Genomic DNA, 27671 nt, shown 5'->3' with positions numbered 1-27671 from the left:
GTTGTTTTATCTCAGCTGTGTTTTAAAATTTGGGTATTGTATTTTATCTTGTAGTTTAAGTATCTGTAACATTGGTGGGGGCTGAGGGTTAGGGTGCCCCTGTTAGCTTAGTCCCTCGTTTTCCAGAAACCGTATTGCCCTGAGTAGTTGGTTGTATTTAGGAAAGCCATTCACTTGGGATATACAGGGTGGGGCAAAGGTAGGTTTACAGTTGTTCACCTGGAAAAGAATACAATAATTAATAATACAAGAATAAACTAATAACTATAAACCTACTTTTGTCACACCCTGTATTAGTATTGTGTTTACTATAATGAATTATCCCCTCCCCCCCCCCTATTTTCCGAAGGTAGAAGTGGGGAAGCAGACAGATTCCTGCATGCATCCATCCAGGATCCTCCTAGCATGCCCACCAGGGGGCGATGCTCTGCCCATCTGGGGCGTTCCTCCGCTGCAACTGGAGCCATTCTAGCACCTGACTCAGAGGCCATGGAGCTGTCCTCAGTGCCCAGGCCAACTTGAGAGACAGAGAGAAAGGAGAGGGTGTAGGGTAGAGAAGCAGATTGGCTCTTTTCCTGTGTGCCCTGACTAGGAATTGAACCTGGGATTTCCATACGCTGGGCCGATGCTCTACCGCTGAGCCAACCGGCCATGGCCGAATTGTGTCATTTAAAACTCTTTTTTATTGGTTTTCTTGGATTTTTCAGGTGTAGAAAAATCATGTCATCCCAAAATACTGACATTTTTGCCTCCATAAATTAGACTTGAAAATTTTAAATTCTCTTTTATTTTGTTAATCACTCTGATTAATTTCTACAGTATTTTTGTATTGTTCCTCACTTTTATTTGAATTTGAATGCTTTTTAGAACAATTCTTTTATTATTTTATTTGTATTTTTCTGAAGTTGGAAATGGGGAGGCAGTCAGACAGACTCCCGCATGCGCCCAACCAGGATCCACCTGGCATGCCCATCTGGGGCGATGCTCTGCTGCAACCAGAGCCATTCTAGCGCCCGAGGCAGAGGCCATAGAGCTATCCTCAGCGCCTGGGGCCAACTTTGCTCCAATGGAGCCTTGGCTGCGAGAGGGGAAGAGAGAGACAGAGAGGAAGGAGAGGGGGAGGGGTGGAGAAGCAGATGGGCACTTCTTCTGTGTGCCCTGGCCGGGAATCAAACCCGGACTCCTGCACGCCAGGCCGACATTCTACCACTGAGCCAACCGGCCAGGGTGAGAACAATTCTATTAGATGTTCTAAAACAATTTTATCATACATGACTTAAATATTTCAGTTTTCATATTCACCTACTAAGAAATTATAGTGCAGTTACTGTATAATGTAACCAAAATGTTATTCTAAGAGTACTGAATATCTCTTTCCAAGGAGATATGTGCATATTTTACTCACTTCTTTAACATGTTTGTAAAATATCTGGTGGCACAGAGCTGTGCTTTTTGTGACTAGATTTAATGTTTCTATAATTTAATGGTTAATGTTATTTCTAGCTTCCTATACAGTTTAAATTTCTTATTACCCTTTTGGATGGTGATACTTATACTACTTTACATGTTTTGCTTTGAATGTATTTAACTCCTGTCAGCCTCAGCTCAGATGTATGAACTCAGATTTCAGTGTTCTAATATTTTTGTATTAGAATAGCTACAAAATTAAAATTCTTGTGTGAAAGCTTGTTTCAAATGCAAATTCTAGTATAGATGAATTTCCTTCCTGGCTGACCTGTGATTGATTGTTTTGGTAATCTTTTTCTATGTGTTTGGTCTTAGAGATTTACTGTTGTCTCACTTAACACACCTACTTTGATGTCAGAACCTCTCATTTTACTCCATGCTACACGCCCTCCCCGCATAGCTCAGGTTGTCCCATTCTCTGAGTATAAGACCTAGGAATTGACTCACTCTTGCATATTATTAGCTAAGAGCATAGGCTTTGGAATCAAATAGGCAAAAGTATGAATCTTAATTCTTTTGTTTAATCAACTATATTTGTCCTTACAGTAAGTTTAAACATATTTTTAAATTTCCTCCTCTGTGAGGTGAATGTGATATAGCTACCTCACAGGGTTGTTGTGAGGACAAAATAGACTAATATATGTGAAGCACTTTTTTTTTATTAGTGCCCAACACATAGAAAGAATTGGTAGCTGAATTTGTTGCTGTTATTTAATTTAAAAGCAATGAATTTATTCATCTTTGGTGACTTGGCCCATTTTATCTTGGAAAGGCTTAGAGACTAGTTTTAGGAAAGCTGTCTGAATGCATTTCATATTAAGTGGGGAATAGTTATCCTTTTATTAAAATAGTTTAATAATTTTTCTAATTTTTGCTATATGGATTAACCTGCAATTAAATGATAATATAGATTTAGAAAAGCAGGACTCTGGAATGATTTTATTTTATTGTTTTAATTAGGCTTATCTATATAGTAGGTTGACTTTCTTATAAGTGTTTTCCTTAAGAGGGTATTTTGATTTTTAAAGTTTCTCTTAGATACATTTAATACCCACTTGAGAATTGCTGTCCTATTTTAATGTCCATGTAGTAGACATTGTGTTATAGTAGTAGGTGTATTCAATTGGGAGTTTGGAGACTTGGATTTGAGGCCTGATTTTGCTGTTGACTTTGCATGTGTCCTTGGTCAAATAAAACCTCCCTTTGTCTTCGTTCTGGTATGTACTGTGGTGCTTGTAACCTGACCTACCTCACCTACCTACCCAGATAGGTGATTTTAGCTGCTCAGAAAATCAGACCAAACAGTTGTGTCGGAAATTGTGCAAAGGGCTATTTCAAGTAAAGAAAAATGTTATCTCAGTTCTCACCTTATTTTTGTTCACCTATATCTTTTCAGAAAACAGTGTCGGTGTCTTATGAATTCATAGAAATTAAAATTTATTTTCCTGTTAATCCTGTTTTTGTGACCAGAGGCATTTTAGTAATTTTTTTTTTTAATTTGCACATTACTTCAAAGGTAAAAAGATTTTAGTCATTTTCTTAAGTAGCCAGAAAACAGTTTCTGGATAAGCTAATTTTCTTCAGGAAGTATAACTATAGGTCTAGAAACTCTTGTCAGTCTCTGATCAGAACTGATCACTTCTATCTTTAATCAACTCTACCTGGTTTTAATTAAGTTGCAGCCATCTGCATTTATGCATGTAATTACAGTATATTTATTTATATTTGTTTTTGTAAGTCATTTTATGTCTTCTACATGTGGCCTGGTCTTGTTTTCTCAGCTAGCTTAGCATCTCCTGAGGGGACAGATTATCCTTTCCCTGTCTTACAGCAGATTCATTCATAATAGAGATGCTCTGCATAGAACAGTCTCTTACTAGTTGAATTTAAATAAAGCGTTCCCTAGAACATAGTGAGTCCATTGGTCTAATTTTAAAAAGTAGGCATCTGCAGAAAAATTTTGTTGTTCTAGTGTATGCCTACTTTGAGTTAAAGACAAAAGGCATCAAAAGCACAATATACAGCTTGATTTTAAAAATATGGTATTTAGGCTGCCATGTGTTTCAACTAAGACTTAATATTTTGCTTTTTCAAACCATTTCGTTAATTGTATTTGGCCAAAAGAAATATAATAAATCTCATCCTTTTTTATTAAAACAATTTTTAATATTGTAAATAATATTTTAGAGTAATGTGGTATTTTTATTATTAATAGCCATAGTCTTACCTGATTCTTAAAAAATGAATTATGCCTTCTAGAAAAGCTTCCTTTTATAAGAAAATTTTATAAATAACTTTATAAAGTATCCCAGTTTATTTCTCATTTTTCATTAAATTAATATTAAATTATTGGTGAGTCTTACTATTGAAGTTTCTCATGTAAACCTTGATATGGAGGAGACTACTGCAACAAATTCCCTAATTTATTTATAAATGGCTATATTTGAAAACAAACTTTTTACATTGGCTTTAATCAGAGCTTTCTCTGATCAAAACAAGATAAAATTACTTTTATCTTTGCATTTAAAGAATTTGCTAAACATGATTCTTCCAAATGAATATGTGCATTTTAGTGTATACTCTTTTTTTCCCTCTAAAACCAATTTTTCCTAAGAAATGTTTTTATGTCTTCTTCAGGAATGTCATTGTCTGCTGGGTCTTCCCCTCTCCATTCCCCCAAGATCACTCCGCATACTTCTCCTGCTCCCAGAAGAAGAAGTCACACTCCAAATCCAGCAAATTACATGGTGCCTTCTAGTGCCTCTACACCTGTTAATAATCCTATTTCTCAGACTCCGCCTTCTGGTCAGGTGATTCAAAAGGAGACTGTCGGTGGGACAACATACTTCTATACAGACACAACTCCAGCCCCTTTGACTGGAATGGTACGTCCGTGTTAAAGAGAAGTGAGCGTACCGTTAGAATAAATTCCTTCTAATGATGAGGGTTATAAGGAGGTTTCCCGTTTTGCATCATTTTGATGTGAAGGAGTAGTTAATTTTTTTAATTAGATGTTAGTTTTGATCTCTTCCAAAGTGATCTGTTTTTGCATTAATAAGAACTCTGGTTTTGGACAAATCTGGTTTTAATCAGAAATTAGATTATATTTAAGCTCTAGTTTAGTACTTTATGCATGTTTTGCTTATGGGGTTACCTAGTATTTGTACTAGCTGGAGTTGATGTTGGCTGATATTTGTTTATAGGTAATTTTACCTATAGTAAGAAGTTAGAGAAAGGATAGTTGTTTTTTTTTAAATCACTGCTTACTGAAATCAAACTAATAATAAACTCTTTTCTTAGGTGAGGCCATGATTTAATAGCTAGACCTCTGGATAGTGGAGGACACAGTGAAAAGAAACCTTCAGTATAGGTCATTCGTTGTTCAGGGTGGGGGCGGGGCTTAGGGAGCTCTGATTATGAATGAGCAAAGAGCTCTCAAAGGAGGCTCAGAAGGAGGAGTAGGGGGTAGGGGAATCATTGCAATAGTCTGTATCTTTTTAGCTTTATTATTTTGTCTCTGTTAAAAAATTATTTTTAACTATAGAAAAATAAGTAGCAGATGAATAAAAAAGCCAAATTTCATTAAACTGAAAGTTGATCTTAAATCATAGAGATTTGGCATGTTCCTAGATAAGAAGCTTAGATAAAAGGTATAGTTGGATTTTAGTAGGCAGGCAGATTTTGATCCACATGTTAAAATAATACTTAATTTTAAGTTTCATATTTTATTGAAAGGCAATTTAAGTAGAAAGACAACAAACAGATTGTTTTTGTTACTTATTTTTAAGAGTCCCAGTTCTGCCATTGTTTTGTGACTCTTGAATCTTAGTACCTCCGAGATCATTTCCCCAGTTGTACATTGGGATGATACCTAAATCGTCTTATGAGAAGTAAATATGAAGATATTTATTGAAGTACTTATAAGTCATGTGAAATGCATTTTAAAAATAATGAAGTAGCTAATAGTTTTTTATTTTGTTTTGTTTTTGGTCAGAGATCTTTCAAAAATTATCACAGAACAGCTTGCCGAACAGAAGGTCAAATAATTGAGGTAGAGTAGAGACTTTCCTTGGTTGTTTCAAGTAAGAATTCCATCATGTTTTACCTTTATGGGGGTTTATTATATTTTATAATTATTTACATTTTTATTATTTTTTATTTTATATTTGTAGAAAGCAGAGATTTAATTTATAAAGAGGTTCTTTTGTCACAAAACTGTCTCAGCTGTTTTTGTAGAGTTTATATATAGCACATTTTTTATGGTTTTACCCTTCAGACCACTCTTAAAAAATATGCTCATGGTAACCTGAGGTAGTTAAGCCAAACTCTGCTATCCGATGTAAGAAAACCAGGGCAAGAAAAAAAGGCATTATTCTCCCTGTAGATATAGGTTAAAGGAAACCTTATATAAATATTGCAAAGTCACTTCCTGGTTGAGATCCAGGACAGAACAATTAATTACCTGAGAGAAAGAGAAATTGGCTGAATTAATTTTCAGAAGAGAAGAAATGTTTGTTTCAGCTTTTAAAATGAAAGAATAAAGCAAAAGTAAAGATATTTTTGAATGTACTTTGATTTTGTATCAGGGACCATTGAAGGGAAGGAGAAGCAGAGGAAAAAGAAAGCAGGGTGGTGGAGAGAGTCCCAACTGAATGAATCAAAGAAGGGAAGCTGGAAGCAGATTTAGTTAATTTGTTTTAGTTTGCTCTAACATAAATACATATTGTTCACTTAAGCTATTGACCCAGAGTAAATTGATTCTCTCTGTACTGTTGCAGTTGAATATTTAGGTAACACTTTGTTTAGATTAATCACAAAAAAACTTTAAGAGGGCGTATCTTTGGGTGGCCAGGGTAGTGTTCCTTCATTTCGACCATGCCCCAACACCTTTATTATCTGCTTTCTTCCTCTCTTCCAGTTGCTTTTAAAAATAACTTACAAAATGTTTGTGTGACATTTTATCCAAAAAGCTCCTTTGCCTCTCATTGGAGCTTAAATTTTACTGTGTATGAAATGTTTTCTTATTAGATTTTCAAATTGATTTTTAAATATAAGGTTACTTTTAAAATGAATTTAGAAAGTGTACTGATTGATGTTATTTTCTGAAATGTTTAATTTGCTATCATTTAAAGATTTAAAATGTATCAGTTTATCATAATCATGTAAAGATGAAAACTTCCATCAAAACAATGATAAAGCTTAGCAATTGAGAAAAAGTGATTGTTATATTTTCTCTTTCCCTACCTTTTTAGGTATTTCCAAACTATCATATTTATCCTCCAACTGCACCTCATGTTGCTTATATGCAACCAAAAGCAAATGCACCTTCATTTTTCATGGCCGATGAGCTTCGACAGGTATGCGTTGAGTTTCTGGTAGGGATGCCTAATGTCTACTGTGCTCTTAGCAGAGTACAGGAGAAACATCAGAGCTCTTTTCAAATCACATTATTTAATCAAATATGGTGTCCTAAAGCAAGTAGATAGAATTTAGAATTTATGAGTTCTAAGTGATATTTAAGGAATGCTGTTTTTCAAGAAAATTATAAGTAATTATATGTCTAGATATAAAACATAGAATAACTATTTAAATGGGCCACCTTTCTGCATGTCATATTCTATGCATTGAAAGATCTCTTCAAAGTAAAGAAATAAATTATTTAAATAGTTTCTAACCTTCCAACAGCTTTTTGCTGATACCTACAGGTTCAGGGTAGAAGGTTGACCCGGAAATAAACCTCATTTTAAGGGAGCTCAGTATTTTCTATAAAGTAGGTTTTATGAAATATTTTTTTGTTAGATATTTTTGCACCTGTGTAATGCACCTGTATAGTGTTCATAGAGTGAATTTTTGAGGAGCTTAGTATAGACCTTGAGTTTTTAGCCATAGATTTATTTGTATACCTTGGATTATAGCACAGTTACTGGAACCAAGTCTTAATTAGGGGTAGATACATGCAGGACTGGAATTTGGGCATTATATCATTATTAGAAATGTTATTTCATGATATCAACTTTAAAAAAGTACATCTTCTAAAAACATTAATACTTATGTTATTTAGTTACAGTAGAAAATCCAGATTTCAGAAGCTGTGTTTTAGATGTAAACATACTTGTTTTCTTTTTTTAGGAGCTCATTAACAGACATTTAATAACAATGGCTCAAATTGATCATGCAGATATGCCAGGTAAAATTCAAGTTGATTTATTCTTCCCTTTAAAGGATATTATTATTCTTATGTAGTCCTACATGTTTTTATGTCTTAAGCTAGTTAGTTTATATTTTATAGCTGTATAAATAGATATATCATATATACAGTTATGTATCTATTTGTATACAGATATATATACAGTTAAAATAGATATATTTATTTCAAATCTACTTAAGAAGAATTCCAGGATGCCCTGGATAATCTACTTTATTTAAATTAATTCTACATGTGACGATATTCTAGTTCATCCAAAAATTGGTCAGTTTTAGTATTTATGGTGCTTTGCCTCACTATGCACTAGAATATTACTGTCTTCTGAAACTTGAAGTATAGCTTATTAAGCAGAGGGGAAAGGTAATTGCTGTTATTATTTTTGAGACTACAGTGTACCAGGCAGTGTGGTAATTAAATGCTTTATTACTGACTTACTTACAGATCTTGTGACATAGATACTAATATTATCATCTCCATTTTACATATGAGGAAAACTGAAGTTGACAGGCAGGTTTAATAACTTGTCTTTAACACCAGCGGCTAGTAGTTGATTGGCTGGGTCAGAATTTAAACCTAGGTTTTTCTAACTGATTCTAAGAGAGCATTAAAATCTCTTTTCCTAGCTTGTTCTATATATAGCAAGATTAAATATGGTATAATTTAACAAAACCTTATAAATAACATAGTAGGAATACATTTGCAACAGACAATCTTAAAACACCTGGTTGTTATCAAGGACTCAGCCTTGTCTACCCTGTGTCTTCTTGATGGCAAAAAATTAAAAGGAGGTCCTGGCCAGGTGCTCAGTGGAAAGAATGTCGACCCAGCATGCTAAGGTCGTGGGTTCAATACTGGTCAAGGGCACAGATGAGAAGCAACCAAGCAACCAGTGAATGCACTAAATGGAACAGCTAAGTGAAACAATGAGTTGATGCTTCTGTCTATCTGTCTGTCTGTCTCTCTCTCTCCTCTCCTTCTCCCCCTCTGTCTTTTCCTCTCCCCCTCTCTTCCTTCCCTCTCTGTCTCTCTCTCTGTCTCTCTCAAATCAATGGAATTTTTTTTAATTATATAAAGAAAAGAATTAAAAGGAGTGTGTCTGGCTTTTATAACTTAAGACTGATTTGCCAATATAGATAGGGAACTTTCCTGTCATAACCTTTGAGGTACTTAGGTTGGGGTTTTCCTTAATTATTTAACATTGCCTTTGAGGCCCTAATGAGAATAAAAGGAAAATAGATTTATTATTTTAGTCTTGATGACTCCAATCATATATAAATTATATTGCATTAGATGTAATTTGAAATTACAATAGAGCTTAGAAAATATCTGTACATAAAATTAATACATATCATTTGCATTTCTGTAGACCAGTAGCCAATAAGTTTAAAATACAACTAAAAGAGAAGATGCTATTTGCACTGGTTTCAAAATATCAGTACCTAGGAGTAAATACATCAAAAGATGTGTACGTTCTTGTTGGATGAGATTTATTAAGTTATATAAAATAAAATGAATAGAGTATACTTTATTTATGAACAGGAATACATAATAATTAAGATTTCCGTTTTTCTAAACTGATCTATAGATTCAATATAATACCAGTCAAAGTATATGAGCTTTTTAAACTCAGAATAGTTCTGACATCTAATTTGTGTCCTAACAACTTAATTCTCCCACTTCAGATGCTAGCTGAAATGGCTTGCCAGGCTGCCCACACTTCTCTCTGGCCAACCACAAAGTATGGGGCATTTTTACCACCCTCCTCAGGTTTGACAATTCAGAATGACTCACAGAACTCCAGAAAGCATTTTATGTACTCTTACAGTTTTATTGTAAAGGATACAACTCAGGAACAGCCAAGTAGAAGAGATGACTAGGGCAGGGTGTTGGGGAGGGGGCAGTGGAGCGAGGAACTTCCTTGCCCTCTTTGGGTGGCCACCTGCTCAGTAGCTCAGTGTGTTCACCAACTTGTAAGCTCTCTGAATCTCACTGTTTAGGAGTGTTAATGGAAATTTGATTGTGTAGGTATGGTTGATTAAAATTTTGGCTATTGGTGATAACTCAGTCTCCAGCCTCCCTTTCATCTTCCTGGACTTTGAGAGGGAGTGTAGGTCTGAAAATTCCAAGTTTCTAATCAAGTTTGGTCTTTATTTTTTAACTTATATTACAGCATAACAACTTTTCATAGTATATTATAAAACATCAAAGATAAAAGGGCCCAGAAACTTTGAAGATTATGATTAGGAATCTGGGTGTACTGGGGAGTAGGAAGCTTGGCTCGAGTCTGTGGTAACTAACAATGTGGAATGGCACTAGTTAGACAAATTGATTAATGGAACAGACTGGGGAGAGCCCAGGCCCATTTTGTGATAGAGGTGGCATTTTAGTGGGGAAAGGAAGGCATTGTGAAAATGGTTGTCTTTATGGTAAAAGATAAAATTGGATCATCTCAAACTACATCCAAAAAACAACTCTGAAAAAACTTAAATGTCTAATACATTTAAACTCTTCTGGTATCACCCTAATAAAATTCAATTTAAAAAAACTGTAAAACTTTTACTATAAACTATAAATGACTAGATTTAGCATTTCAGGAGAGAAAAAGTTTCTGTACAGGAGACAGATATTGTTGACTCAAAGTATTGATTGATAAATTTCACTAAATTAAAATTGAAAATCTAAAGGTACCTATAGTAAAGAAAAAAACGTGGAAAATATAGTTAACTGACAAAAAATATAAAAAACACAAATTAGCAAGAGCCTAAACAATCCAATAAAAAAAAAATGACCGAAGGGTAGGAATAGGCATTTCAAGAAAGTGGAAATTCATATGACTGATAAAGAAAAGATGTTGAACATTATTACTAATCATTAGGGAAACTACCAATAAAATATGATTTTAAAGTCTGATTAAATAAAGTGTGAGGATATGGACCCACCCATTGGTTCTTCAGTAAATTGCTGTTGGTAATGTAAATTGGTGAACGTTGCCACTTTGGAAAACTAAAGTTGAGTATCTGTTCCTTAAGATGCAGCTGTTCTGCTCCTAGATATAGGTACACTCCTACATGCTTTCAACCTGAAAATGTATAAAGTATTTATAACATTGCTGCTCACAATAGCAGAAACATTGATCAATCCAAATGCCCATATGAAGGACACGGTGAATTAACTGTGAATTCCACTGTGTTAGACAGTGAAATGTTATACAGCAGTTAAAATGAAAGTATAGCCTGACCAGGTGGTAGTGCAGTGGATAGAACATTGACCTGGGACGCTGAGGATCCAGGTTTGAAACCTTGAGGTGTCTGGTTTGAGCATGGGCTCATCCAGCTTGAGTGCGGGGTCACTGGCTTGAGTGTGGGACCGTAAACATGACCCCATGGTCACAGGCTTGAGCCCAAAAGTCGCTGACTTGCAGCCCAAGGTCGCTGGTTTGAGCAAGGGGTCACTGGCTTGGCTAGAGCTCCCTGGTCAAAGCACATATGAGAAGCAATCAGTGAACAATTAAAGTGCTGCAACTACAAGATGATGCTTCTCATTTCTCTCCCTTCCTGCTTCTCTCTCTCTCTTAAAAAAAAAAAAAAGTACACGGACATGCAACAATACAGAAGAATCTCTGTAATGTAATATTAAATAAAAAAGGGAGTTGCAAAAGGTCATACACAGCATGATAGCTTTTTATTAAGTCAGCTAAAATGTATATAACTTGCATTTATGTAAATACATGTGTATATCATATATATGTATAAACATACACATACATAAACTTTTGAGGAGTAGGTATAGGTGTAATAAAACTATATAAAAAAGGAAGGACAAGAAAGAGAAGGAAGGCAAAGGTTGGTAGAAGGAATCATATTTAGATGTAAATTAAAAGTCAAGGTCTGTGTGTTTGTTGTGTGCCAAGTTTGCAGATGCTTATTATATTATTAAGAATAATTAAATAAAAGCAGGCCATGCATAGACATGAACCAGCAATTTGAATGTCACAAACTAAAGATTATGGTTAATTCAGTTCTGTGTATCTGGGTTTAAACCAGGTTTAAAAAGTGGGATTTTCTATCACTGCTCTAATTCTTGTCTTTTTCATATTTCATGTTTGCTACTAACCTTTGTCTCATGTCGACTCATTAATCTTTGGTCTTGCTATCTTCATTCCATATATCAATCATACTTTTGTGAAAGTAGTACTTCTCAACTCTGAAATAGGAAATACCTATAGATCAGTGATTTTCAAACAAGAATGATTTTATCTCTCATGGGTCATTTGTCAATGTCTGGAACATTTTTGGTTGTCACATCTGACAACAGGGTACGACTGGCTGCTAGTGGGTTGAGTCCAGACGTGCTGCTAAACACCCTGCAGGGCACAGGACAGTACCTGACAACAAAGAAGGATCTGTCAGTATGTCAGTAGTGCTGAGGTTCAGAAACTGCCACACTGAACAGGTGTACCGTAGTGAATCTCAGTATCTTAGATCCAACCTATCCTATGTATTCTTTGAGGGCACATATGGTTGAATAGAGGAAAGAAACTAAAATTTAAAAATATTATTTGGTGGAACTGGACCCCAGACTAAAAACTGAGGTTAAACTAAAGAATGCAGCTTCATCTCTAAACTTCCAAGTTGATTTTCTTTATTTTGATTTTTTTGATACCTGACAACAGTTAAGGTGCCCCTATTCCTTTTATTCATACTTAGTTTTGTGCATTTGTTAGGTTGAGCTGGAAACGAAGAACAGAACTATAATGAGTATTCCTATCCATTAGTGGAAACATTTCATTTTTAAGGTTAATATTAGACCATATATGATGATTTCAGGGTAGGCTGGGAAATGTAGTATTAAAAGATGACTTCCTGGAAAAAAAGTAAAATCGTGATATACAAGATCTAAAAATGAGCATGTATTAAAGATTTCCTTGAAGTCACAAGAGAGCCAGTCATATTTTATGAGAACCACTGTTATAGAGCAATAATAATGAAATGAGTGTGCACACAGGCTTTTTCAGGGAAGAGAGAAGTCATCTGAACCTCCACTGGCCAGAATAGAATACACATCTGTAGATAATTATTTCACAATGCTTAGTTTTCTACAGCTTACAGAGGAGTAAAATAGCTTCTATAGAATCTGAATCAGACCTGGAGGGAGGGGTATTCTTTAGATAATGCATAGTTTTCTATTGCAGCAGTTTTCCCCTCGGAACTGTTTGGTGTTCAGTATGACTGACATAGAGTGAAGGAGTTAGGAGCATAATAAGGTTTTAGTTGAGTAAACCTCATGTACTCTCTCTCACACTGCTTGGCATAGTAAATTTCAAGTCATTTAAATTTCCCTGATTTAATCCCAGCACACCTCTCAGTTTTATCTCCACTTGGCACCTCCTTGGTACCACCCTAGTCTTCCCCCCACCCCCCATTCTCCGATTATGTGAGATTTCACTGTGCTGGACACTGTACACATTCATGCCTTGTTTCTTGTTTTATTTACTCCCTCACCATAAAGCACTTTTTTTCCATTCATTTTAGCCCACTGATTTATAATAAACATGCCAAGTCAGCTGTACAGTATTTCCTAATGTCCTTGGGAGTGATTCCCTTCTCTGTATTTCCATGTGTACTGGTTTTCAAAGTGTGGTCCTTTGACAACCCCCCTTATCGCCTTCTTCTTTGCCACAGTGTCCTATCATTATCCCCTGGGAATTTGTTAGAATTGTAAATTCTCGGGCCCTACTTTTGAATCAAAAACCTACCGAATCAAAAACTCTGGGCATAGGGCAAACTGTTTTTTACAAGATTCTTAAGGGTACTAAAGTTTAAGAACCACTTTTTAAAAAAAAATTTTTTTTCATTTGAGAGAGGGCCAGGGAGAGAGAAAAGCATCAACTCATTCCACTTAGTTCCATTTAGTTGTATACTCATTGATTGCTTCTTGTATGTGCCTTGACCAGGGATCAAACTTGCAACCTCGCACATTGGGACGACACTTTTTATCCACTGAGCCACCCGGCCCACCAGTGGAAGTTGCACTTTTTAAATAGCTATTTTGCCTTTTGCTATATTTTATAAAATATAAAATTTCTTTCTTTAAAAAGTTCTCTTGTTAAGAACTCATATTTCATTAATTATGGATTCACTAAATATGTAGTAGGTACTTAATACATTTTTACTAATTTGAAATGAACTGCTTCCCTTATGAAATAGCTAGAAAACAATTTATCATTTGTTTGTGGAAATTACACTGACAATTTAAATAAATAATAAATGGGCAAAAGTTGCAGCTCCATTCACTTCTGTGTATACTTCCTTTACATTGCCTTTATTTCAGTAGAACATGCCATTTGACCTTGGTTTGAAAGTTCCATTGAATAGATATTTTTATGCAATGACCAGAATTCCATGTAGGAATTAAGAATACAAGACTCCAGAATCAGAGTCCTGGGTTTGATTCCCTACCCCTTCTCTAGTGGAGTAATCCTTGTTTTTCTTATTTATGAAGTAGGGGATTCTATTTCATGGATTTTTTTTTTTTTTTTTTTTTTTTGAGAACAAATAGTTAATGAATTTGAGTATTTGGCAAAGGCAAAGGGATCCTTTTAAACCTGTCCTCTGGAATGAGAGTTTTCTTAACAGGATTTCACCTGGATTTCTTAACATTAATAGGTCAAAAATTATTAGTTGTGGCCCTGGCCAGTTGGCTCAGTGGAAGAGCGTCAGCCTGGTGTGTGTATGTCCCGGGTTAGATTCCTGGTCAGGGCACACAGTAGAAAACACCCATCTGTTTCTCCACCCCTCCTCCTCTCGCTTCTCTCTCTCTCTTTCTCTCTCTTCTCCTCCCTTCCTGGAGCCATGGCTCAATAGGAGCGAATTGGCCCCAGATGCTGCAGGTGGCTCCATGCCCTCCGCCTCAGGCACTAAAATATGGCTCCAGTTGCAATGGAGCAAGGGCCCCAGAGGGGCAGAGCATCGCCCCCTAGTGGGTTTGCTGGGTGGATCCTGGTCAGGGCGCATGCAGGAGTCTGTCTCTGCCTCCCCTCCTCTCACTGAATTAAAAAGAAATTATTAGTTGTTGTTGTGAGTTTTTTAATGAGATTTATTGCCGTATTTCAAAATAGTGTTAAACGTATTTATCATTAAAAGTTTGGCAAATACAGAATAGTGTAAAAAGAGGAAAAAAGCTTCCTATTCATTGGTTACCATTGCTGAAGTTTTGCTGTGTTCCTTACTAGTTCTACCTTTTAGTTGAGATATGGTGAGCATTTCTACGTCATTCAAGACATTTCACTAATGGAAGCTGTCCAGTTGGAAAATATAGTTGATTGTATTTGGAGCATTAAAAACTGTTTGTCCTTTTTAGATTATAAAACTGATATGTTTATTATAGATAATAGGGAGCAATAAAGAAGGGAAAATAAATTACCTATACTCAACAAAGAAACCAACCAGTCCGTACATTTTCATGTTTAACTTTCTAGTCAAGAAATTAGGATTCAACATAAACAGTTTTTAATGCCTAATAGTATCACAAGCAAATCCTAATGCATTATATATTCTTAAACATATTTTTCTTTCTTTGAGGAACATGGCAGGCATGGTGGTCAAGTTGTTTTAGTTATCTTTTATGTTTTGCTAGTGATTAAAGTATGCAATCCCATTGAATGGTTGGAGAATTTTTATACAGATTGCCATATTTATACATATATATACATACAGGCATACTACATATACATACTCTTCAACTTAATGTTATTTCTTTTAATTTCTTTATGCTTTAACAATAAGAATTCACAGCTTAATGCCATTATCTAAATATATTTTGTAAAAAATAGAATATTTAAAGAAAGAAATTCTATCTTGATTTTCATTCAACATCAGAATGAGAATGTTTAATGTTTCTAAGTGATAACAAATTGTTTCTGATGTTTGTTGTATTGTGCTATAAAAGAAATATTTTTGAGTGTCAGGAATCTAGTTCTGTGTTTGTTTTATAATGTCTATTTTTGTTAATAATAGAACCAGTTGTTTTATAGAATTATGAATGTTGACATTGTTCTTGAATATAAAGTATGTTTTGGTACCAGTTATTTATAGTAAGTTTGATTTCTTCTTTATTACTCTGAGACATTTCTGAATGTCTACAAGTTAAGTCATCTGTCTTTCCATAAATTGCTCTAGCAGTCCCTGCAGAAGTTGACAGCTACCATAGCCTATTCCCTCTAGAACCACTGCCACCACCCAACCGGATACAGAAATCAAGTAATTTTGGCTATATTACATCTTGCTACAAAGCCGTAAATAGCAAAGATGATCTGCCTTATTGCCTTCGGAGGATACATGGTAAGGAAGATAAATTATCCTCTTTTAGAAACATATTATTGAGGCTAAGATTATTCAGAGATTCCTGAATGTATTTATTACTATATGAATTTAAAGGATAAATTTATTTCATTTGACAATTAGTAACTAATAGTAATGTATAACATGGTATTTTTTCTTCACATTTCTGATTCAATATGGGGAGATGTCATTGAGAGTTTTTAGTAGAAAAAAAATTTTTTTTTTCAGGTTTTCGTCTTGTTAACACAAAGTGCATGGTGTTGGTCGATATGTGGAAAAAAATTCAGCACTCAAATATTGTAACCTTGCGTGAGGTATTTACCACTAAAGCATTTGCAGAGCCTTGTGAGTAATTTGTAATTGTCTTTCTGTTTGTGAGCCTCACTGTTTGAAGCCAGATTACAGTAATGAATGTTTGTATTTTATTTTAAGCTCTTGTGTTTGCATATGATTTCCATGCTGGAGGAGAAACTATGATGAGCAGACACTTTAATGACCCCAATGCTGATGCCTATTTTACAAAGAGAAAGTGGGGTAAGGAAAAGATGCAAGCCTGCTGTGTGTGTTAAATGCTTTTGCTCTCTGGGAGAGTAGTTTGTATTTTAAAATACAGTACATGTAAGTTTATCCCTGCAGTCATTCCACTTAAAGACCCTATTGCATTTTAAAAAGAAATGGGGTCAAGTTGTAACAAGTTAGGAAATAATATCTAATATGTATAGACTGAGATGAAGATGAGTTGTGAAAGACTCATGTGGATATCTGAAACTTAAATAACTGATAACATGATAGAAGTTTTATCCCTTAAGTTTTTTTTCTTTTAAAAATATAATGCTTTCTGAGTAGTGATGATTTGGAAAATTCAGTAAATTGAAAAATTAGCCCTGTAGCTTTACCACACAAAACACAATTTGTGAATCTCTCAGTAGATTTCTTTCCAGTCTTGGTGTTATGTTTTGGTTTATTTGGTTTCCTTTCGTATTGTTTTTAATTTTATTTTATATCATATTGCATTTTCTATTTATTATAAGTATTTTTCTCTTAATTTTTATATTTTCTGAGTATAATAACTTTCAGAGTTCTGTATGACTGTATATCATTTATGAGATTATCTAAACAAATGCTTTTGTTTAAAGGTAGGATTCCATGTTCTTTAAGGAACTAATCTTCAAAGTAAATTTTCAGGTAACTTCTACTTAAACAGGGAATATATTTTTTTTCTCCCTTTATAATAATATTGCAAAGAACCAGAATGTTTTAATGATATTTTGACAAATGTTTATTAAAGGATAAATCATTTCAGAGTAAAGTAATTCCATTTGAAGAAGTCTTTTTAAGTTACATATTTGAGGGGAAAGTTTGTTTCATTTTATTGTTTGGGGGTAGGAAAGAAGCATTGTATTCATTACCATAGTTTTTAATATTTTAAAGATTTTCTTGAATACATACTGAGAGAAACTACGGAGGGAGAAAGATTTGAGTCACATGACAGTATATTTTGTATTATGACTCCTTTAAGGACTCTAATTATGGATAAAAATATATTCTGTTTACTTTTAATTTTGCTTCTGACAGTTACAAAAAGAGAGCTGTGGTTACATGGCTGTTTCACATTAAAAACCTGTTCATATTGTGTGGTCATTTTTTTCCCCTTTTGCCATATCATCTGTAGACACATAATTTTGTTGAAGGGGATGTGGTATGACTTTTTCTATAGATGAACATAGTTGTAGTTGTTCAAGTTTATTTTAGTAATACCACCTGTGAAATGACTGTTGGCTCTAATTTATAGCTGGGTTTCTCAACATCAGCACTGTTGACATTTGGGACTGGATAGTTATTTTTGTAAGGGCCATCCTGGGCACTGCAGGATGTTCAGCAGCATCCCTGGTCTCTACCCACTAGTAGATGCTGATAGCAACCCCTACTCCAGTTGTGGCACCAAAAAGATCTCTAGACATTTCCAAATGTCCCTTGGGGTGGAGGGAAATTGACTCCTGTTGAAAACCACTGATTTATTGTACTTCTTTCCAGCTTTTTAAAAAATCTTAATTCTGTTTTTGGTATTGACTAGTTATTTGATAATGTAAACATTTTCACTGGAATCAGTCCTTTTTCTAATATTTGAAAGTACTGTTTGAATGGTAGTAACATCCTCAAATATACCGTATATACTTTCATTTACAGCAAATTCTGTTACAAGGCAATCTTGTTTTCCCAATGTGAATATTAAAAAAGAAAATAAGGCCAGTGTTTATATAATTTTGTAGAAACATAGATGGAAGTCTGATTTTTTCTTCTATTTGTTTTAATGTCTGTGATTATTCATTTTATTTTTATTAAATAACAGTGATATTGGTTAATAGAATCATATAGGTTTCAAGTATACAATTCTAAGATACATGATCTATATAGTGTGTTGTATGCTCATCACCCAGAATCAAACCATTTTCTGTCACCATATATTTGGCCCCTTCTTATACTATTCGTTAACTTAGCCCTCCAAAATTGCCTATTATGATCATTTAGAAAATGGGAATAATAATAATATCATGTTATATTGGAGTTGTGATGAGAGGTTTAAAATGAGAAAATGTGGGTATAGTAACTAGACAGAATCTGGCACACAGTAAGCACTTGTTATAATTATTTCTTTTTCTTATTACCAAATTTATTAAATACTTAATAAAACTTATTTAAGTTCTTTATAGTTGTCTTTGACTTTTTCTTGGTATTTATCACTAGAGCCACTTTTATCTCTAGAGCTAATGTTTTCAGATTTTTTTTTTTACAGGGACAGAGAGAGAGCGGGGGGCGGGGGAGATAGATAGGGACAGACAGACAGGAACGAAGAGAGATGAGAAGCATTAATCATCAGTTTTTCGTTGCAACAACTTAGTTGTTCATTGATTGCTTTCTCATATGTGCCTTGACTGTGGGCCTTCAGTAGACCAAGTAACCCCTTGCTATAGCCAGCGACCTTGGGTCCAAGCTGGTGAGCTTTGCTCAAACCAGAAGAGCCCACACTCAAGCTGGTGACCTTGGAGGTCCCGAACCTGGTCCTCCGCATCCCAGTCTGATGCTCTATCCACTGTGCCACTGCCTGGTCAGGCTGTTTTCAGATTTTATTATTATTAGTTCTGTCTAAATTGAGGGATAGCAGTTTTTCAATTTTCTATTTGTTTTATCCTGGAAATTTGATCCCAAGACATAAGTACTGTATTTCCCCATGTATAAGATGCACCTTTTCCCAAAAAAATTGGGGTCTAAAAACTGGGTGTGTCTTATACAGTGGTTGGTTTTTTTTTTACTTGGATTTCCTGCTTTTTTGTGCTTGTTGTCTTTGCGCTCATTGTTTCACACTTGTTACAGGTATATTATGGTAGTTTACGTTTTGCCACATTCTGCCCAGGTATGGCTCAGAAAAGATATTTGTACAGTACTGAATTCAGGTTAAAAGTGATCCAGTTTGCAAAAAGTGAATGGAAATCGTGCTGCTGAACGTAAATTTGGGCTTCCTCCAACTGAGAAATCAATCCGATATTGGATATGGGGAGAAGAAACCCTACTGAAAACGCCATGGCAGAAGAAGGCCATGAGAGGCAAGTCAGCTAAATGGCCTGATTTAGAGAGAGAATTGAACATATGGATTGAAGAGCAAAGGACAATTGGAATTCCTGTGTCCACAAAGATGGTTCAGCATGAGGCAAGAAGAATTGCTGATGAAAAAGAAGTTACTGATTTCAAAGGAGGACAAAATTGGTGCTTCAGATTCATGAAACAGAATGGACTAGGCATGTGTACACACAACAGACTTGCTCAAAAGATGCCTGAAAGCTATGAGCAGAAGGTCCTTGAATTTCATCGTTTTGTCATCCCATGTCAGAAGACACATCAGTTTGAGTTGGGACAGATTGCAAATATGGACAAAATCCCTCTTCAAAGTCCCTCTCAAGTAACAGAACTATTGATAAGAAGGAGGTGAAAACTGTACCTGTGAAGAAGACAAGTGGACATTATAAAGTTGTTCTAGCTTGTTGTGCCATCAGAAGCAGTCTGCCTCCTGTGCTTATTTTCAAAAGCAAAACAATGCTAAAAGAAGACATTCCTCAAGGAGTGATTATCCACATTCATGACAAGGGCTGGATGGATCAGGATGGGCTGAAGATCTGGTTTGAGAAAATTTGGAGAAGGAGACCAGGTGGGCTCTTACGTAAACCTGCCCTATTAGTGCTTAATCAGTTCAGGGTGCACATAACAAAAACCACAAGGAAGATGGCTGCAGAGCAAAAAACAAAACTGCCATCATACTTGGAGACTTGACATCCAGCTCCAACTACTTGATGTCAGCAATAACAAACCCTTCAAAGCTGCCATGAGAGATGAATGGAACCAATGAATGAAGTCTTCTGGGGACAATTTGACACCATCAGGAAGAGTGAAGAAACCAATTATAGTATAGGAGAAGTTTGTACCTGGGTGAAAAGATCCTGGGATAATATCAAGATTGAGATCACTGTCAAGTTATTTAAGAAGTGTGGCATTTCAAATGCCATAGATGGAACTGAGGACGAGGCAATATATGAAAACAATGATTCATCATCAGACACAGATAAGGACAAGCTAATGGATGGGAGTTTTGACAGTGATGAGGAGTTGTATTAATTTTATGATGAATAATACTTGAGTTCTATAACTTTATGTAAATACATTTTTTTTTAAATTTTGGGCCCCAAAATTAAGGTGCATCTTATACATGGGGAAGTACAGTACCTATTTGCTATATATTGTCCCCATAATTAACCATTTTACTTTGTTGTTTTAGACCTAGTTCAAAAAGATTTATTTACAACCATATGAACACTTGGATTTATAAGGTTATTCCCTGAAATACAGTAGTCTCTCCTTTATTGACAGGATACATTCCAAGACCCCAAAGGATCCCTGAAACTGGGAGTAGTGCCAGATCATATATATAAAGTAGGCACAGTAAGAGAATAACAACAATAACCAAGAAAATAAAAGTTACATTACAACATACCATTTATAGAAGTTGGTCTCTCTCAAAATATATTATTGTATTTAACCCTTTTGTTTGTGATAATGTGTGCTGATAAAATGCTTATGTGATAAGATGAAGTGAGGTGAATGACAGGCATTGTGACATATTGGTTGGCTACTATTGTCTTTGATAATATTTTGCTTTGGGAAATCCTGGATCTTTGAGCCATGACGATGTTGATGGCTAGATATCAGTAGCAGATGATGTTGATGGTTTGGGGCAATTTAATATTTTCTAACTGTGATCCATATCAGGTAACTGAAACTACAGAAAATGAAACTGCGGATGATGGGGGGAACTACTGTAATTAGGAAATCTGGTTTAAATTTATATGGCTCCTTTTCTACTGATACAAGGATTAACAGTGACCTAGAAAATAATAATAAGAAGCACTTGTAATAATAGAATCAAAATGATGACTCTTCACAGTAGACCAGATTTTTTTGTTTCATATTTACACATAAGTGACATTCAGTGTTTTCTATTCATATTTTTGTGAATTGAGTGTCATATCTAAATGACATGGCTGTAGTGGAGGAGGCTGAGCAGTACAAGGAGAGGAAAATATTCAGCATAAGTGATGGTAGAGACTTCTATTTCCCTCAGAGAACAAGTCTCACATGCCTGAACATAGGCTGGGATTTCCACATTTCAAGTGAAATAATAATCTCTGCACTTTGTTTTTAATCAGAATTTACATTGATTCGGTCCACAATTAAGTATTCTTTAAATAATTTTTGTTTATTGTTCAATAATTATAATGGTCACAGAAGAGAGCAGTTCAGTGAGAGCTCTGCTACTGCTAACATTTTAAAGGTATACTCTCAAAATGGGAAATTTGGGTTTGTTTCTTAAATTCTTACTTACAGACTAAACTTAAATTTATATATGTATGTATATATAAATGAACAAAATATGCCATGAATATAAATGAAATTTTCTGTTAATTATGGTTTGAATATTTTAGTCTTTTATTATTTAAATTAAGATTTTAAAAAATTATTATTTACTTTATAGGTCAACACGATGGACCATTGCCCAGACAGCACGCTGGATTGTTGCCAGAATCTCTTATTTGGGCATATATTGTCCAGTTGAGTTCAGCATTGCGTACCATTCATACAGCAGGTTTGGCATGTCGAGTTATGGACCCAACAAAGATTCTTATAACTGGGAAAACAAGGTACTAGCATTTTGAGTTTTGTGTTCTTTATTGAGCATTTAGCCTATGACAACTTTTAAATAAAGCATGAGGATTTGTTTTAATGTTACCTTTCATATATTCCATCCAGAAGAATTGCTGTGTCTTTGAGTTCATTTGTAAGTTTTAAAAAAATGTTGAATTCTTAATAAAATGTCTATTTATAAAACAAGAATCTTATAAGGGTTTGGAGGTATGTATGGCTAGGGTTGGGGGCATATACAGGTAATGTCAGTACCACTTTCCTGTGTACAGTGGTGGTTCTCAAGTTTTAGTATGAATCAGAATTGCCTGGGGGACTTAGCACAGATTGTTAGGCTCCGGCCCTAGAGTTCTCATTCAGTAAATATGGAGTGGGGCTTGAGAATTTGCATTTTCAACAGGTGCTAGGTAATGGCTGTTGTTGCTGATTGGGTCCCATGCTTTGAGAACCACTGATAGAGTTGAGTACACAGACCCTGACTTCAGCAGAGTGTCGTTTTAGTTGTAATTTTGAGAATTGTCTTGAGCAGCATAACATGAAGAGCTCAAGAGTACCAGATGACATGGGCTCCCATCTTGGCTGTTAGTTGCTGTCTTTAAGACCCTGGTCAAGTTACTTAACTTCTATGTGTTCAGTAACCTTATGAGATAGGTACTAATCTCTCCATTTTTCATATTTATAAGGTACCTATCTCATAAGATTATTGAGAGGATTGAATGAATTACTATGTAACATGCTTCCAGTGTTGCCTAATATATCTTCAGCAAGTATTAGCAAGGTCTATCATTTGATGTCTTTGAATCTTAATTTTCTCATCTTGGTGATTGGTAGAGGCTGTATGGGGGTAGGACAGGAGATTAGAGTAGATAATATTCTGAGATCCTTCCAAATATAGGAAATGATAAATTTCCACCACTATATAATTTTTTAGATCTCATTTTAATTATTTTCTTTAAATTCTTTGATCTTTAAAGGTTGCGAGTAAATTGTGTTGGAGTATTTGATGTTTTAACATTTGATAACAGTCAAAATAATAACCCATTGGCATTAATGGCTCAATACCAGGTGAGTCATAATTAACATGAATACTTAATAATTTAAGGCTTGATCTTTTTCTTTAAAAAAGACAAATTTTGTTTATTTTAAAATACTTCAAGGTTTTAAGTGTAGATTTCAACTTATTCTGGGTGTCTTTATGCTAAGTTTGAATATGTATTTCTTAATCACTGTGATGCATTTAGTGTAGAGAGAGCCCTTATAAGTTGGAATATATACAATTAATAACAGTGTCTGACTCTAGCTGTTCAAATGAAAATAGATTTATGTGATTACAGAATTTGTCCTCAGCAGAGTTTAAAACTGATTAATTGGTCAGCTGATTGAATTATATTAAATGAGCTTTTTTATCTTTTTCCCTTTTAGAACAGTTGTTCCACTACCAATTTGAAAATTTTAGAAATACTTTCAAAGGAATAGTGTTGTATTGCCATTTTTAAGTAATTTTTTTCTTTGTACATTATCAGGATTTGGTTATAGTCTGATTTTATAATAATAGTATGGATTTAAATCCCATTATGTTCTGAGCAATTTCTTTATTTTTATTAATCCTAAGGTATAGAATGAGAAGCTGTCTACAAGGAGTGTTAAGTGTAGCTGTTTTGGCCCTGATTATGCTGTGCAAATGACATGGCTAAAGTATGTTTCAGGTCATTCGTTCCTATTACAATACATTCTTTGGAGGCTATGCTACTGTCATCTTAAGGCAATATTCTCATTGTGTAAGAAATTTTTTTGTTTGATACAGGCAGAATCTCTTCTTCTTGTTACATGGAAAACCAAGAACACCTTACCTTCCCATTACCCTTCTCATTTCGACTTCTGTTTAAATCTTGAAAAAAGATTTTAGTTCACTTACTGTAAAACGAAATTTCAGAACAAAAAGGAAAGGACAGACTGAGGAGTAGAGTCTAGGTAGTGTGTAGTATTCCATTCCTGCATAAACTTCTCTCACCAGAGGCAATGCAATCTCATTCAGTTAGTTGTATGCAGGCGGCTTCTCTTGTTTCCCTTCAGCTCTGCTTGTACTCACCTCAACAGCAGCCAAGCTGTCCTGGTTGGTAGCACCACCTAGTGGCCACTACTTGGAAGAATCTGGCTACTTTTCCCCCAGTGGCAGCAGCTTCCTTCTGCCTAAGGAGGATTGCTCCCTCCTTTTTTGTCTAGGGTAGTTGTTTCTTACCTACTTTTCTTCTTATTTTCTGTCTTATATTTATTGACTGGCTCTGAAAATTTTTCTTCATAATCGTGCTAACAGTGACTACTGACTGTTAAAAATACTAGTGATGTTCACGGACAGTTTTATATTTTTGAAGAGAAAGTAGACATTGTTTAGAACTATTGCCAATAACCTCTGTTGGAAGTATCTGGAAACTCATGTCTGAATTAAAAACACCCTTCCTAGTTTGATTTTTTTCCCCAGTGAATGTCACAGCAGTATCATTTTCCATTTTTTCCTCGCAAATGTACATTATTTCAGTTCTGTTATGGGTTGTGAAATTAACCTTGAAAAACAATTCCTCATAAGAAAAAGTAATCTCAGAGTTCCAAACAAACAACTTTTAAGTAAACATTTGGGGCAGCTGATTGGTAAGTTAGTGGCTGCCTTCATTCATAAACTCAGGCTACTTTGAACCCGTTGTCACCGTCCCTTTAGTTTTCATGAGTAAAGGATATATCAGGTTTTCTTTTCTTTCTCTTTTTTGGGGTTGGGTATATATGTGTGGGAGAGTTTTCATATAGCTTATATGTAAGGTAAAGGAGAGAATTAAAGATAGTTTCAAACAGGGGGCTGTGATTTTATAGAGAAGAGGACAAGGAGTACATTGTTTCCTGTAGTCTATTTTTCATAGTCTATCTCAGACACGTGAATAGAGACTGACTTTCAGTAAAATGAACATAAGTAGAGCCATAGATAGAATTAAAAAAATCAAAACATCAAGAATCTGGAAGAAACTGAAAATGAGTTGGGGGGGGGGATCTCCAGAATTCAACAAATGGGGGAAAAACCAGATGGAAGTAAGAAGCAAAATAACACTGGATGATTAATTTAGCTGGGAAATAAGGAGAGTTACTGAGTTTCTAATTAATGCCTTTTATTTAAAAAAATTAGTTCTCATTTAATCAGGGTTATGGAACATGTATATTTTATTTCTAAAGTGAGTACTCCTACCTTGAGCCAGCTTTAGAAAGGTGGTAGAAAGTACTTAAGTCATATGCTTCTGTTCTATAAACCCATCAGTCCCTCAGTTCTCTTGGACTTTTGTTTTCCTATCTCATGATAGGCACTAATGGGATGTTCTAAGGGGGAGGTTTAGTTACAGTATCAATCCAGGGTGGAGCTAACCAGAAAAGTCTACTGTTTTCAGGGTTTGGAAGCTGTGTGTTGATACATGCTGTTCACATACTTGATAAATAACAACTCTCAGTTTGCTTTGCTGATGACATTGGATTGCAACACTTTAGAGAAATTTCCAGTTAGAGTTTACATGCACTGATTTATGATTTGGTTATTGTAACTTGGAATGTTTACCTGATCTTGAGAATGACTGAAGGGAATTCTTCTTGAGTTCGTTTATGGCAGCGCCCTTCAGAGAAAGAAACAATGGCAGCAGTGACATTTCCCATGCCACCTTCCCTTCCACCTCTGGCTCCTACTTCTGCACTTGTAATGAAGTTTTAAACAGTTTTTCTGCCATGAATTCTTGGTAGCTCTTGTCTTGATAGACTCAAAGTAGCTTGTTTTTCTAATCATTTTTCCACTGATTATGGGATCTTATGTTCTAACGTGGGATAAATATTTAAATTTGAACTTCATGTTGTTTTAGTAATGGAGTGTGACTTCCTCTTAGATGTTATTTGGGTAGAATTTTGTTACGGATAGCTATATAGTGCTAAAGTTTCATTAGTGATTGCCTTGAAATACTCTCCCGATGTCACAAATGTACCATTATAAACTTTCCACAAGGTCAGTGGGTGGGTTTCAATTCCAGCTGCATAGCAGAATCTCTTGTGGAAGTTTTAAAAAATACCATTACCTGGCTTTTATCCCAGATTAATAATAGCTCCAGAATAGAGATGAAGGGGTGGCCACTGGGTGTTTTTTTGTTTGGTTTCTAAGCTCCTCAGGTGATTGTAATGGATAGCTAGGTTTGAAAACAACTCTTACTAAACCAATATTTGGGAAATGAACAGTGTACCCAGTAATTCAAATGAGATCTCAGAATTTGAAGATTTAACAGTTTTCTGTAGAAATTACTTCAGAGGATTTTGCTTAATCTGAGCTGCTCCATTCTCCCAGGTGTATGCTTATTAATAGTTACCTGCCAAGCAGGGCCGTTTGGGGTATCTATTTCCTGGAATTAAAATAGGTAATGGAGAGCTCACCTCAATCCAACCAGTTGTCTTTTGAAAGGCCTTTTAGATGAAAGGCCTCAGAATGGTAATCTTAAAAAAAAAAAAGGGGGGGGGGTAGGAAACCTGGTGGTTACAACAGACTTGGAGATCTTTCACAGTGGGAGCGGCATTTTCAGCGTCCTAGAGAGCATACTTGAAATCAGGTAATGGCTGGTGTCGGGTTTGGGATAATGGGATAACTTTTCTTCAATCTTCCAATGCCCACACTATTTTAGTCATCATGGGAGATGAGAAAAGTGCATATCACAAATTTTAATGATCATAATAAAGCAGCCTTAAATTTCTTGTAAGAGTAAGAGAATCAGCTTTATTTAAGTTTTTTAAAAAATTAATAATTTTAGGTAGCAATTCTGTAGTTAGCACATGAATTTTTGAGTAATGTTTCTTGAGGGATAGCCCTGGAGCTACCTTAATGAGAATTACCTGGGTGCTTTAACAATGCTGGGCCCAGGCCCAGACCTGCGGAAAGAAAGTCTCTGGTGAAGAGGCTCCCCGCTGATCTTGATGGTCACCAGTATTGAGACCCCTGTGCTGAGCTCTGCAGCTTCATTGTACAAGAGTTTTCCCATGCCAACATTAATGCCAGTATATTAAATTTCCTATAAAATAAAAATTAAAAGCTTATTTATTTTTTTATGTCAGCAAGCAGATCTGATATCATTAGGAAAAGTTGTGTTGGCTTTGGCTTGCAACTCTTTGGCAGGAATTCAGCGAGAGAATTTACAGAAAGCCATGGAACTGGTGACAATCAACTACTCCTCTGACCTGAAGAATCTGATTCTGTAAGTTTTAATATTAAGCATGTGATGATCATATGAGATAAGACAGCTTTTTCCTAGGGTCCTTTTTACAGTGATTCTGTTCATTTTAGTTTCCACTATTTAAAATCAGGCAAAACACAGTTAAGCAACTTGTAATTTATTTTTATTGCTAAATACATT

The 27671-nt window shown here is 35.1% G+C and overlaps 2 protein-coding genes across 8 annotated transcripts in view; one reads left to right on the top strand and one right to left on the bottom strand.

Moving 5' to 3' along the window:
• FLT1 (fms related receptor tyrosine kinase 1) overlaps positions 1-27671 on the bottom strand; it is a 314728-nt gene that overhangs the window by 22879 nt on the left and 264178 nt on the right. The gene's annotated exons all lie outside the window — the stretch shown is intronic.
• The window catches only part of PAN3 (poly(A) specific ribonuclease subunit PAN3), a 147821-nt gene that overhangs the window by 105555 nt on the left and 14595 nt on the right, over positions 1-27671 (top strand). For 3 of the 7 annotated variants that reach the window (XM_066258947.1, XM_066258950.1, XM_066258946.1), the window contains 10 exons: positions 4105-4352; positions 5462-5518; positions 6720-6824; positions 7597-7654; positions 15850-16011; positions 16240-16356; positions 16444-16545; positions 22091-22256; positions 23232-23322; positions 27373-27512. In XM_066258947.1, the coding sequence (XP_066115044.1) occupies positions 4105-4352; positions 5462-5518; positions 6720-6824; positions 7597-7654; positions 15850-16011; positions 16240-16356; positions 16444-16545; positions 22091-22256; positions 23232-23322; positions 27373-27512 (1246 nt within the window). The remainder of the gene's footprint in view (positions 1-4104; positions 4353-5461; positions 5519-6719; positions 6825-7596; positions 7655-15849; positions 16012-16239; positions 16357-16443; positions 16546-22090; positions 22257-23231; positions 23323-27372; positions 27513-27671) is intronic. The other 4 variants (XM_066258951.1, XM_066258949.1, XM_066258948.1 and 1 more) reach the window with 3 other exon arrangements.

This window comes from Saccopteryx bilineata, chromosome 2 (assembly GCF_036850765.1).
Source record: "Saccopteryx bilineata isolate mSacBil1 chromosome 2, mSacBil1_pri_phased_curated, whole genome shotgun sequence".
Taxonomy (NCBI): domain Eukaryota; kingdom Metazoa; phylum Chordata; class Mammalia; order Chiroptera; family Emballonuridae; genus Saccopteryx; species Saccopteryx bilineata.
Note: the sequence above shows the minus strand (reverse complement) of the source record. Positions and strands in the feature narration are given on the sequence as shown.